General features: G+C 37.3%; 6 protein-coding genes across 8 annotated transcripts in view; 2 read left to right on the forward strand and 4 right to left on the reverse strand.

Moving 5' to 3' along the window:
• The window catches only part of LOC104735344 (transaldolase), a 3423-nt gene extending 2989 nt beyond the window's left edge, over window positions 1–434 (reverse strand). The window contains exon 1 of one of the 2 annotated variants that reach the window (XM_010455112.2): window positions 119–434. In XM_010455112.2, the coding sequence (XP_010453414.1) occupies window positions 119–294 (176 nt within the window). In that variant the 5' untranslated portion in view covers window positions 295–434. The remainder of the gene's footprint in view (window positions 1–118) is intronic. The other variant, XM_019234647.1, reaches the window with a different exon arrangement.
• On the reverse strand, window positions 1459–3583 carry LOC104735345 (cytochrome b-c1 complex subunit Rieske-4, mitochondrial-like). The gene is made up of 2 exons (XM_010455113.2): window positions 3293–3583; window positions 1459–2345 (listed from the first exon to the last, which is right to left on the reverse strand). Exons 1-2 carry the CDS (start codon window positions 3474–3476, stop codon window positions 1702–1704), a joined length of 828 nt encoding a protein of 275 aa, XP_010453415.1. The 5' UTR covers window positions 3477–3583; the 3' UTR covers window positions 1459–1701.
• LOC104735346 (cytochrome b-c1 complex subunit Rieske-4, mitochondrial-like) lies at window positions 4405–6400 on the reverse strand. The gene is made up of 2 exons (XM_010455114.2): window positions 6034–6400; window positions 4405–5279 (listed from the first exon to the last, which is right to left on the reverse strand). Exons 1-2 carry the CDS (start codon window positions 6212–6214, stop codon window positions 4636–4638), a joined length of 825 nt encoding a protein of 274 aa, XP_010453416.1. The 5' UTR covers window positions 6215–6400; the 3' UTR covers window positions 4405–4635.
• Window positions 6540–8343, reverse strand: LOC104735347 (ATP synthase subunit O, mitochondrial-like). Its single transcript, XM_010455116.2, has 6 exons — window positions 8123–8343; window positions 7806–7853; window positions 7366–7609; window positions 7165–7277; window positions 6986–7072; window positions 6540–6887 (listed from the first exon to the last, which is right to left on the reverse strand). The coding sequence occupies exons 1-6, from the start codon at window positions 8234–8236 to the stop codon at window positions 6759–6761; spliced, it is 735 nt and encodes a 244-aa protein (XP_010453418.1). The 5' UTR covers window positions 8237–8343; the 3' UTR covers window positions 6540–6758.
• On the forward strand, window positions 9439–12413 carry LOC104735349 (protein IQ-DOMAIN 1-like). 2 transcript variants are annotated; one of them, XM_010455119.2, is made up of 7 exons: window positions 9439–9692; window positions 9848–9949; window positions 10070–10200; window positions 10299–10604; window positions 11196–11408; window positions 11492–11623; window positions 11711–12413. In XM_010455119.2, exons 3-7 carry the CDS (start codon window positions 10132–10134, stop codon window positions 12317–12319), a joined length of 1329 nt encoding a protein of 442 aa, XP_010453421.1. In that variant the 5' UTR covers window positions 9439–9692; window positions 9848–9949; window positions 10070–10131; the 3' UTR covers window positions 12320–12413. The 2 variants fall into 2 exon arrangements, with proteins under 2 accessions (XP_010453421.1, XP_010453420.1); XM_010455118.2 differs by lacking the exon at window positions 9848–9949.
• Window positions 12592–13774, forward strand: LOC104735348. Its single transcript, XM_010455117.2, has 3 exons — window positions 12592–12782; window positions 13129–13395; window positions 13673–13774. The coding sequence occupies exons 1-3, from the start codon at window positions 12667–12669 to the stop codon at window positions 13758–13760; spliced, it is 471 nt and encodes a 156-aa protein (XP_010453419.1). The 5' UTR covers window positions 12592–12666; the 3' UTR covers window positions 13761–13774.

The following is a 13780-nucleotide window of genomic DNA, read 5'->3' on the forward strand; positions in this document are numbered from 1 at the left end:
AATAAAAGAGGAACCTTGATTATATTATTAGCCTACACCATGAGATTCGAGTTACGTTTCCAGCTAAAAAAAAGATCATCTTTTGGTGAAACCCCAGAGCAAGAAACAGAGGACTTACAAGAGGGAAGGTCTTGATTGTTGATTATAACGAAGGGAAAGGTGAGAAGATGAAAGCTTTGCGTTCAAAGTGCGGAAACTGATGGAGGATCTGGGCAAGACAGAACCTGAAGAGGAAGATTTGGAGTCGAGACAAGGGGCGCGGGTAAGATTAGCGAGATTCGAAATGGTTGCCATTTTTTTCTGGGTCGGGGGTAAGAATGAAAGAGTTTTTCTTGGTTTGATCGATCAAGAAGAATATAAAAAACAAGAAGGGGAAACAAATGGGGTTGGTGGTGAGTTTTTGAGTTAGGTCGGGAACGCTAAAGACGAACTTATAATCATACGCCTACTATATATATATATATATCATGATGGCGATATTTGCTATTAGTTGACTATTTTTTGTCATTTTTTCACATATTCTATTTCTTACAATTTAATCCAGTATAGTATATCTTAGCTAACATACAAGAAATAGGTTATATATTCGATTACAAATCTAACTTATGTCGGAAAACAACATTATAATGTAAATACTATAGGATTTTTAATGTAGATAAATGTGATTTTAACACCAGATCAATCAGTTTGAATTTAGAAAACAGCTGGTCTGATGTATATGAATAAAATAATTAGAGATAAGAGCGGTTGCCTTATGATAAACACGAGAGGTTGCTTAGTCCAAGACCCTTTGGGTCTTTGGCTTATAATTAGCAAGTATGTAATGGCCGTTGTTAGGTAGCAAGGGTCAGAAAAAAGTCACTTCCGTATCACTAAAGGAAAACAATAGGTGGTGACAGGGAAAAAAACAATAATTCATCGTCCACAATGGTTTACCCAAATCAAATTTTGGCTTTTGTGTGTGCAACCAGGGTAGCTGACTACTAGTACTAGGGTAGGGCTGGGGTTGATACGACCGGGATCCAAATCCAATTATTAAAAAGGTCAAACCATTTTTCTTAGCTAAAATTTACAAAGAATGAACATAAAAAAACTAAATAAGATTAATCTGAATCAAACTATTTCTTTTGTCCCTATATGCTTTGTGTACATAACCAAATCTAGAAAGAAAAAAAAGATCTAGCTATATGCCCCTTTTGCATGACTGACAAGTGACAAGTATTCATTCACGGGATTCTCTTACGATTACAGTTTCTACTTACTTTAGATAATCAAAGCCAATATTTACTTTTAGATACAAGAGCTCATTCTTGTAGTCTGTAGACTTTATCTGCAGTTTTGGTATATGTTACATGTGTATGCATAGCTATATCAGTTGTAGTGAACATTTACATTTAAACTTGGAACTCAAAACGTAATTGCAAACCCAAATTGATGATGACGCCAAGAATCTTGAGATACGTTAAAGGAATCTCTCTCATACAATAAACACAGACTAATGAACATAGTCTTTCACGAGCAATAAATAATCGAAGCTTGGGTAACGTTCAACAAATATCACAAGTTTGTATTATTCGGCGAAAAAGCAAGACAAATCTTGCTTTCAAAATGTCGGATTCCGGAATATAATAAAAACAAAACAAAAAAACAGATGAAGTTCATTGAGACCCAGACACTGACTGACTGACGTGATTTATTTAATCAACCAATGAGTAACTTATTCTCTTCCAGGAAGCTGTAGGTAGGTACTTCCAGGTTGTATGGTGCAGGACCTTTCCTAATTCTTCCAGAGATATCATAATGCGAACCGTGACACGGACAAAACCAACCTCCATAATCACCAGCATTAGGCAAAGGGATGCATCCCAAATGAGTGCAGACTCCAACCACGACCAACCATTCTGGGTTCTTGACCCTGACAGAGTCTTCTTGCGGGTCTCTAAGGGATCCAACATCCACGCTATTGGCCAGCTTGATGTCATCTTCTGTTCTTCGCCTGATGAAGACGGGCTTTCCACGCCACTTGACTGTTACTGTAGTTCCTGGTTCGATGCTCCCTAGGTCAACCTCGAGGGATGCAAGGGCAAGGACATCTTTACTTGCGGACATGCTCACAACAAGCTTCAGAACAAGAAGGCGGATAACAGAGGCATATACAAACCTTCCACCTGACAAGACAAAATAGGCGAATGCACGCTTGCTAGGGTCACCAGGTGGGTAACGCTCATGGTTATGGTCGTCATAAACAATCTTTGAGTTAGGCGTTTTGACAGCTTCCACGGTGGCTGGTACTTCTGAACCAAAACCTATCTCATTTCCTTGAGCAAGAACTTGGGAAGAGAAACCTGAAAACAAAAATGCTACATTAATATATATTCACATCAATAAGTATTAAGCAGTAGAAGACTACCACTGAAAATTAATGTATAAGCTTCTATAATAAAACACAAGTAAATAAACACAGAATCCATATGGTATAAGATGCAGGAGTATGAAATATATCCAAAAAATTATACTTTAATCAATGCAGAAATCAAGAAACCAAATTTCAATGATCGATATAAATACACAAGATAAAAACTTCAGATATCAGGAAGCTTGTGTTAATCAAACTAAGGATTACACAACTCAAGGATTTACAAACAGGAAGCTTTCCTCATCAAACAAAGGATTATCTAAGAACTTGTCAATTCATATTCGATCATAAACTCAAATGTCTATTTCCTTCTGGATGAAAGAAGTGATCATGGAAATAGCTGCAAACAATAGAAGAATAATGAAGGACCAAAATATCAAATTCAGTTGAAACTACACTAGTCTTATCAACGAAAGAAAAACAAGCAAGCAACTCCAATGCTCAGATGGTATGTATTACAACATGGTTAAAACAAAACAAAATTCCCAAGCAAAGATCTCAAATAGCTTTTCTCATCAAAGAAAAGATAATCTCAGAATTGGTCAATTCATATCCGATCAATCTAAATGAAATGTTCACTTCCATTTGGACAGAACAAGTAATCATTAGAGGCATAACTACTAATCCAGTAAGGAGAAATGGTAACCCAAGCTATAATACAACACCTTCTATTTCATGGAATTCAAATCAGATGTCATGTCAATTTGCACATATCATCGCCCAGATACGAAAATAACAATCTCAATCATTCCCAGGACTCTTACAAACAAAAAAAAATCAATTTTTTTTTTGTATAGAATCATTCAATCAACGAATCTGTAAACAACATCAGAAATGAAAATCAAGAGAGAGAAAAGTGTTTGTAGATCAGCAGACCTCTGATAAGGCTCCGCTGGTAAGAATTGAAAGATGAGAGATCCGCAGATGGGACGGATCTGGGAGCTGAAGCGGAGTCGGCTCCTCCATCGGAAAGGGTGTGGTCTCGGGAGACGACGAAGGAAGTCGCAGTCGAAGATCTCTGAGAAACAGAGAAAAGCCTCCTCCCTGCAACTCTCAGCATCTCTGCTCAAATGGGTTATGGCCGAATCTAGGGTTTCGCTCTCAGAGCAAGAAGAAGAACACAAACCTCAGGTTAGGAACGGCCGATGCTTACAGAAAGAATAGTCTTCGAGAAAAGGTCAATTTTTTTTTTTTTTTTTTTTTTGTTGTTTTTCCTTTTTTCTTTCTAATAACCTTTATTAATTAATATTTAAATTATACTACTACATGATTTTGATGACATTTTTGTTGATACTTTAATTTTTGAGTATAGTTAACATGTGACATAAATCTTTTTATTTCAGTATGATTCTCTTAAATACAAAGTAGATAAAAGGGAACATGTTTTGAAAAAATAGGAATTTTTTTTGTCACAAATTACTTATACTTAAACTGGAGTATAATGCAAATCTGTTGTTATGTTGCGACGATGAGAGCCGTCTCTAGTGACTAGCTAGCTAGGGTCACCACGTTCTTAAGATTCACAGCGAGACGTCAGGTAAAGTAAGTAGGAAGAAGAGAATCATCAAGGACATTTCTTAGGCCACCACCACCACAATATAAGCAGCAAATTTTATAGTGTTTTCACCAATGAATTTTAGAAGCCTCGAACAAAAAAAAGGAGGGCATCATCAAAGAAGTAGAATCATGGATAACCAACTAAATGAGTAAATGAGGCTAAGATACAATCAGATAAATGACAGCATTCATCAAAGAAGTAGTCTCAGACTTCTCATTATGGAAGACAAAGTTGAACTTGGAACGTCTTCAAAATGTTTCCTCCAGAGAGAACATGTAAAAAGGTTGACTAACATTCTGAAACAGCTCTAAGCATAATCCATTAGAAGAACATTCGGTGGCTCGATTGTGATGTGACCGAAGCCTACGAACTTTTAAGATACGAAAGGAAACTCTTTTACAAACGATATATATACTGGGATAGATAGGCATGACACTATTCAAAATTCTTTTCAAATAATAAACAGACTATGAACAGTGTCTTACACCAGTTGAGACAGATGCTAAGTCATACAATGACAAGTTTGTATTATTCAGCAAAACAAGACAATCTTGCTGAGAGACCAAAGTGTGAGGAAAGCGCTAGAATGCCGGAAAATATTAAAACAAAAACATATTAAAGATCATTCAGACCAAAACACTTGACTCTTGTGCTTTATTCATTAACCAATGAGTAACTTGTTCTCTTCCAAGAAGCTGTACGTCGGTACTTCCAGGTTGTATGGTGCAGGACCTTTCCGAATTCTTCCAGAGATATCATAATGGGAACCGTGACACGGACAAAACCAACCGCCGTAATCACCAGCATTAGGCAAGGGGATACACCCTAAGTGAGTGCAGACTCCAACCACGATTAACCATTCTGGATTCTTGACCCTAACCGAGTCTTCTTGTGGGTCCCTCAGGGATCCAACATCCACGCTATTGGCCAGCTTGATGTCATCTTCTGTTCTTCGCCTGATGAAGACGGGCTTTCCACGCCACTTGACTGTAACAGTTGTTCCTGGTTCGATGCTCCCTAGGTCAACCTCGAGAGATGCAAGGGCAAGGACATCCTTACTTGCAGACATGCTCACAACCAGCTTCAGAACAAGAAGACGGATAACAGAGGCATATACAAACCTCCCACCCGACAAGACAAAATAGGCGAATGCCCTCTTGCTGGGGTCACCTGGTGGGTAACGCTCATGGTTATGGTCGTCATAGACAATCTTTGAGTTAGGTGTTTTGACAGCTTCGACAGTGGCCGGGACTTCCGAACCAAAACCTATCTCATTTCCTTGAGTAAGGACTTGGGATGAGAAACCTGAAAATTGCATGAAACATTAATCCACCACAATAAGTATATTAAGCAACAAAACGTTCAGTAAATGACAGTGGAGAAAGGACTACCACAATCACGACTTGGAGTTAATGTTATGGTTCTAAAGGAAAACATAAGTACAGAAAAGTGGAATCCATGAGATAAAAGACTAATGCTAACAGACTTATCCAAACAATTCTAAAATCAAAATCAGTGACAACTAAACTCTATTTAATGCAAAAACCAAGGTAACAAATTCAATGATCAGATTGCTCTTCATTATTATAGAGATGCTTACAAACAGCAAAAATCTTAAGCTAAGATGACAAACATAGCTCTCTTGGTTAACAATACTAAATATCAGATTCTTCAACTGATGCAAGCTCTTGCCTTTTAGCTGCTAATGAATCCGCCAAACAAAGTATAATTAGCTAACATGATATCCCCACAGACGATAAAACATCAATCTCCCTAATAATAAGACAAATTGATGGGATACAAATGATCAAAAAGGCTTTTTTTTTTCTCATCAAACAAAGGATCATTCGGAACTGGTCAATTCGAATTCGATTGAAATTTCAAATAAGATAAATATGTTTGGGATATGATTACGAATCTCAATCATTCTCTTGATTCATACAAGCAAAGAAAAAAAAAGGTTTCTTTTTTGGAAATCATTCAATTGATAAAAACTACAGACAACAGCAGAAATGAAAAAATCAATCTAGAGAGATAAAGGGTTTGTAGATCGGCAGACCTCTGATAAGGCTCCGGTGGTAAGAACTGAACGACGAGAGATCCGCAGAGGGGACAGATCTAGGGGCGGAAGAGGAGTTACCGCCATCGGAAAGGGTATGGTCACGGGAGAGGACGAAGGAGGTCGCAGTCGAAGATCTCTGCGAAACAGACAGAAGCCTCCTTCCTGCTACTCGCAGCATCTCTGCTCAATGGGGAAAATGGCCGAATCTAGGGTTTCGCTCAGAGCAAGAACACGAAATCCTAAGGTTAGGGATGGCCGATGCAAACAAAAAGATCAATCCTTTACAACAAAAAAATTGTTGTTTTTTATTTTTTTTTTCGGATATTCCTTTAATTATAGTCTCCGAGAAAATGTCAATTTGGTTTTTCCTATAATACTCAATGACGGTGTTCTGATTAGATAAATTATGTAGCTTCGTGGCACCTTAATGTACTCTTGTTTTTGTTTCGTGGCTCTCCCAACTTCACTTTTAGCATATTCTGTTAAAGTGACCAAACAAAAACTAAGGACAATATATAATCTCATTGAAATTTTGACGTCTCGAAAAAGCTTATTTCGAAGGAAGAGCAAACAACAACAAATGGTTAAATTGCAAATGACAAAATTCAAAACGAGAGCAAGTGGCCAAGCTATATATTGTTTTCCCCGGAGGGTCCATATTTATTTGTCAATTGGGTGGCATCATCACAAACTTGGGGGATGTTTCTCTCAAGATAGATTTTTCAGAGGTTGGTGAAGTCCACAGGTTCACGGAGGAGCCTCTCCATCTGCTGTGCCCTTGTCCTGATTGACATGTCCAACACCTTTTGTTGGAACTCTACGATTAGCCCACCGTAGATGCTTGGATCAATCTGCAATACAACATTACCACCAGCATAGACATCGATGTTTATATTCCGGGTTACACGTTCACAATCGCAACAAGCCTGTGATGTATCAGATTACATACCTTTTGTTCCACAGTTACTTTTTTCCCTTCTCCAATGATCTCCTGGAGTGTCTCCCTCAGTTCCTTCTCCTCAGCAGGGGGAAGCGGCTGTTGATCAAAATCATTCGTTAATACAATCCACAATGTTAAGTTGAGGTTCTTTTAAGAGATAAAACAGAATCAAACTATATGTAGCTTACCATGACTGTGGTAACCAAAACTTTGATATCTCCTCTATGTGCGTTTGTCAGCTGCATAAATTTCTTCACAATGGCATCTAGGTTCTTCAGCTTTCCATTCTCAGCTAACAAAGCTGTTTCAGAAAGCAAACAACTTTTTTCAATCAAAATCAAAAAAAAAAAAAAAACTAGGCACTTTCCAAATTAAGTTTTGCTACATACAGAGGAAGTTCTTGGTGGGTTCAGCAAACTTTGCTTGATCACAAGCATCCCTAATAGCAGCCAGTCTTGTCGCTCTAGGAACAGAGGGGTCCTTTGTAAACTGAGCAAAAGTAGGAGCTGTCTTCATTGCCTCAATCATCTCAGAAAGATCCGACTCAATCTTTTCCAAGGAATTCATTTTCACAGCTGCAATGTATAGCCACGAAGCAAAGTTGCCATTTTCACCAACTAAAGCTATAGGCACCTGAGAAACAACAAAACACAATGTAACTAACACAAAAAGAACAAATCTAGATACACTTCCAACGATGTTAATGCATTATTATACAAAATCCAGCTATCCATTGGTTCATATTACCTTAACACACAAAAATCACTAAGAAAAAGAGTAATCCTCCTAGGAATAGTAACAACTGAGTAGCATAGATAAGGGTGTGTACCTTAACATTAGCGGTTTGTTGGGCCGAAGCAGTTGCATATTCTCTCAACTGCGGTAGAAAGAAAATACAAAATTTAAAGATGAAATCGATAACATTATCTGGGAAACCTCAAGGACGATGACAGATACAGTTAAAGACTTTAACAACATTGTAAAGCTGAGCAATGTAAACGCGAAAACACGATAATTCCATACTCTATTGTTATAAATCCAATCAGGCGATTAGATCGACTGATTTTGTTAATTAAAATCGATTCTTTACAACAACAAAAAAAAAAAAATGGGAGTTAAAGATTCGATTTTTAAGAAAACGATTACCGCAGGGAAAAGCGAGCCTCCATGGGGATTGGATCTAGCGGAGGAGACAGAATCAGAAATGGAGATGTTCTTGAAGAAGGAGATCCCTGATCTGAAACGATTTGCCAAAGCCATTTTTGTTGTTGCAGATAGATTTTGATTGGAACCCTAGAAAATGAGAATACTCGATCAGCTGCTTTGACGAGAGAGAGAGAGAGAGAGAGAGAGCAAAGCCAAGCAAACTGGTCAGAGGAAGAAATTAACTACAAAGTGAAATTGGGCCTCACTGGGCTAACGCTAATTTTTATTGGGCTTATTATAACCAGCTTAGGTGTGATTCGTTTTGCTCAGTCTTTTTTTCTAAAGTTGTTAACATGTTTTTTTTAATTTTATAACTATGGTTAAACATGTTACAGATGAGATAATTATACAACTAATGTTCTTTTTTTAAAAAAATTTTATAAACCAGATCTTGTAGATTAGTAGTCTGTATTATTGCTGATCTATCAGATATAGATGTGTGTATTCAAATTTTCCCTATGTGTAGTACAAAAATGTTTTTCCGATCTTTGTCTATTTAAAAAAAAAGTCTGAAAATGTATTTTAAATTTAATTACATTATACAAAATATATATATATATATACATATGGGTGCAATTGGATTTTGAAAGTTTTGTCCTGTTGAGAGGGATACCACTTGGAGAATATGTTTTTTTCCATCTGAAAGATGTACAATGCGTTGTCATTCTCGTTTGACCAATTTTTTAAAAAGGTTTCACTATCATATATAGTAGTAAGTACCTAATCATCTTTGCAAATTAAGTCTTCAACATAAAGTGTAATGTGACTTTTGTAGCAGTATTGAAAGGTACACAAAGCACGATTAGATTTTAATTAGGGAAAACAAAACATGCATGATGGTCTTGATTTTGTTAATACATTACTTCACACTTGTTGCAAAGTTTAGTTAGTTTGCTGTTGTTAAAGTGCTTTAAACTAATGTAGCTATTCATCACATTATTTCATCTTTGACATTGTATAATGCATTTATGAGTTGTGTGACTTAGGGATCTGTCTGAGGATATTTATGAACAACTTCCCACATGGAGAGAGCATTTGTTTACTACATTTGAAATTAACTTATCTTCAACTTATATAACTTTTCACACATAAAAATATGATGATACTACGAGATCTTATTTAACTTTTTGAAGTAATGATTAATGTAGCTTAATAATATTTTAAAATCTGTGAAGTAATAATATATACAAAAAATCAAGAACTAAGTTTGTGGTAGGAAATTAGCAAAGATCATTCCACACACACCAGATGTTAGGAGCAGTGGGAAGATGAGGGGTAAAAGTATAATTTCGAGTGGGGGCAATGAAGTGGCACGTTCACCTGTCGGCACCAGTGGAGAAGAGAACAAGGCTTCTTCTCTCTTGTTCACATTCATAATTTTATGAACAGTCAAGTCATCTTCGCTCATTGAAGAAGAAACCCCTCCTCTCCCTGAATCTTCTTGTTTCTGTCGATTTCACACAGTTTCAATTAAGCTAACCTTTTTAGAAATCTTTGACACCACCATCAAGTAAGTTTTTTTTCTTTTTCTTTTTCTTTCTTTCATATGTTTTGTTTCAAATCTTGGAGACAGACTTCAATTTTGTGATGTACCTGCATTGTGCTTTTTTAGATACTTCCTTCTGCTTTTTGGTGTCTTTGTGTGATCTAATTTTTAGATTTCAGGACACATTTGCGGATTTTAGTTTTCCTAGAAGCAGTTTATTATTGTAAGAAGAATCTCTAGAGTATTGATCTGAAGTATGATTCATCAAATCTAAGATAATGGTACTGAGATATGTGTATTTACTTGCACATTTCAGGGTTTTAGGCAATATGTATCCGTAGTGTTTTGATTTGATTTGGTCACTGTTTTGTTTATATAAAAAAGTTCGACATTTGTTTCAGATTTGGTTGACTGATTGAGCGAGCATTACCAGAGCATTATAGCAGGTGATGGTTCTGCAACAATGGCTAAGAAGAAAGGCTTGTTCACTGTATTGAAAAGGATTTTTATTTCAGAAGCTAACTCAGAAAAGGTGAGGGCAAAAGGGAAAAAAAAAAATCCCATTCTTCTGCTGGTGATGGTTTCTGCATCTTGTTTGATTCTTCTTCTTCTTCTTATGTATTTCTGTAGAAAGAGAAGAGAAGAAAATGGTCGTTTTGGAAGCTTAGGATTAAGAAGAGATTACCTTCCATTACAGCACCTCCAGAGCACAGGACAAGTAATGAATCGTATGAGGAACAGAAGAAGGAAATTGTGTCAGATGTGGGTGAGATCAGCCAAGTATCTTGTAGTCGACAGTTAGATTCCATAGAAGAATCAAAAGGTTCAACATCCCCTGAAACTGCTGATCTAGTAGTCCAGTATCAAATGTTTTTAGATAGACAGGAAGAAGTCCATGCTGCTACTCGGATTCAGACTGCTTTTCGGGGTCATCTTGTAAGCTTGTGTACCCTTTTCTTATGTGATTTTCTTGGAAAAAAATTGACTTCTTTTCGTGAAAAGTTATGTTATTAGCTTGTAGTTGTGTTGACTATAGTAGAGTAGGTTAGCTAGAGAGCTAACATGTTTAATGAAGGTTAGTTTCGTGAAAAGTTATGTTAAAAGCCTTGTGTTAGTCTAATACTGAAGTTATGTTATTAGCTTGTAGTTGTGTTGACTATAATAGAGTAGGTTAGCTAGAGAGCTAACATGTTTAATGAAAGTTTAGGCAGGAATTGGGGATTCTGAATGAGTCTAGGATCGGGTTTAGGCAGTGGTTGAGAGCTAGAGGAATTCTCTCATTGATCAATTTGTGTACTTCTTTGGTGAATTGAATGAAGGAGTTTATTGGTTCCAAACGTATCAGTATCTGTGTGTGTGTGTGTGTGTGCGCTGTTTATCATCATCCTGATGCATACATGTCCTGTTTCATTGACCTATTAAGTCTTGAGAGGCAGATGTGAATATATATTAAAGACGAGTGTTTTCTTATGTTCTGGTTTTTGGGTTGCTGATGACGCTGATAATGTTTTTTGAACTTCATTGAAGGCAAGGAAAGCTCTACGTGCCTTGAAGGGAATAGTGAAGCTCCAAGCATATATCAGAGGTCGTGCCGTGAGACGCCAAGCAATGACTACACTAAAATGCTTGCAATCTGTTGTGAACATTCAGTCACAGGTCTGTGGTAAGAGGACACAGGTTCCCGGAGGTGCTCACAGAGATTATGAAGAGGGCAATACATTCAATGACAACATTCTCAAGGTACGTCTTCAGATTTAAAGAAGGTAACGTTTTGAATACATTGCAGTAGTTTATCGGTATGTAAGAAAATGTTACATTTTCAGGTGGACACAAACAGTCAAAAGAGATGGGACGATAGTCTTTTAACAAAGGAAGAGGCAGAGGCTGTGGTCATGAGTAAGAAAGAAGCTTCACTAAGAAGAGAAAGGATAAAGGAATATGCAGTCACCCACCGGGTATCTATACGCTTGTTTAGTCTGGAATTATATTGCTTTGTAAGAAGTTTCATAATGACCTGACCACTTATTCATTGTGAACATCAGAAATCCGCGGAGTCATACCAGAAACGGAGTAACACGAAGTGGAAGTACTGGTTAGACGAATGGGTAGATACGCAGCTAACCAAAAGCAAGGAGCTCGAAGATCTCGACTTCTCTTTGAAAACAAAACCTAAAGAGGAAACTTTGAATGAGAAACAGCTTAAAACTCCAAGGAACTCATCACCAAGAAGATTGGTTAATAATCATAAAAGACAAGTTTCAATAAGTGAAGAGGAACAAAGCCCTGCCACGGTGGCTGTAAGTACACCAACTTATATGGTTGCAACAGAGTCAGCAAAGGCAAAGTCAAGATCTTTGAGCTCCCCGAGGATAAGACCGAGAAGCTTCGACACACAGTCGGAGAGTTACTCGCCGTATAAGAACAAGCTATGCCTGACCACCTCAATGATGAGTGAAGCACCAAGCAAACTCAGGATTGCAAACAATGGCGGTAATACTAGACCAAGTGCATACCAGCAACGGTCACCAGGGTTAAGGGGATTTAACATAGGCCCTTTAAAATCATGCAGTAATAATACTCTGTTGAACGATCTGAGCATTAATTCAGAAAGATCTCTACCGAGCTGGAACAAGCAGAGCAGCTTGAGATGAGTGGGATATATTGAACCCTGTATATACATCATACACATATACCTTCTTTTGAGGGTCACAGTCTCATGTGTAATCCAATCTTTCTTTCGTTTCTTTTTTTTGTTTACATTTATTTTGTTCATCTCAACTTCAGTTGGCTAATTTCACATGGACAATAAAAACATATTATTGTCTAATATAGATGAGACTCTCAGTTAACAATGAAGTTGAATCACTGTTATTATTTTGGCTACAGAAGTCACTCTGTAGAACAACTAGTCTATTTCATCGGCTTGTGTGTATATAAAACCAAACGGCTGTAAACGACGTCGTTTAGGAAGGAAGAGACTGCAAGGGTTGGAGAAAGTATGTCACTCGTAGATTACGACGATTCTTCATCCGACGACGATGTCTTAGCCGCCGAGGAGAAGCAACCACTCCCACAACCGCAACGAAAACCCTCTCCAATTCCTCCAACTAGACAGTGAGTGATTCTAGGGTTTTCGAAATTTTGGGATTTTTTTTTTTTTTCTCGATGGAATAAACAGTTATGACTAGTTTTGATTTATATAGGTTAAGCTTTTCGATTCAGATATTAGCTATAAATCTACCTTGAGGCTTCAAGTATTGTTCTTTTCTTTTAGTATAGATGCGTTTGTACAAGAATCTTAGTTTCCTAGGTTTGCTAAAGTGAGTTCCTTTTGTTGATTTGGATCTTAGTCAATTCTGATATTGAATGAATTGTTGGTGTCAAGATTTAAGTCTAGAGCATTGTTTCTGTAAAGTTTTGGCCTTTTTTGGGTTTACAGTATCTGTTGTGGGGTTTATAGGAGATGTCAGCAGGAAGAGAGTGTTGAGAAGCTACCAGATGCTTTGTTTCTTCTGGAGTCACCCACACTCGCACAGGTGACTGGTGGTGACCATGCTTCTGTTGTTGCAGCTGCAATGGCTGAGAGTGCATTACGGAAGAGGGACTTAAATGGGAATGCTTCTTCTCTTCCACGTCGTCCCAAGGTACCGAGAGGAAATTTGCCTCACTCCAAGAATATTCCTGAAACTATGGGTAATGTGCTTGTACCTCCTCAGCTCAAGGGAAGGTTAGTCCATCACCTTGATAATATTTTGGCTCGTTTCATTTCCATTTTCACTTTATCTCTTAAACTTAAAATACTTTGGAGAAATGTTATGCAGTGTTATTGTTAGCAATCATTGAAAGAGTAGAATATGTACTTTTGTGCGTGATTTGTGTTTTAGGAGGTTATGAATTGTTGACATTCTGGGCATACATATGAGAGAACTAGCTCCTGAAATTGATGCAGTATCTTGTTTAGATCACTTTATGATCGAATAACTTGTGATTTTATCTATCTGCAGGAGCAATGTTGCCACAGAGGATATGAGCAGGCTTTTTGTGAAAAAACGGCAAGACTCCTCCAATGCAAGATCTCCAAATCAGGAATAGTTTTGTCAAATTTGAATGGT

The sequence above is a fragment of the Camelina sativa genome, chromosome 13 (assembly GCF_000633955.1).
Source record: "Camelina sativa cultivar DH55 chromosome 13, Cs, whole genome shotgun sequence".
NCBI classification, from domain to species: Eukaryota; Viridiplantae; Streptophyta; class Magnoliopsida; order Brassicales; family Brassicaceae; genus Camelina; species Camelina sativa.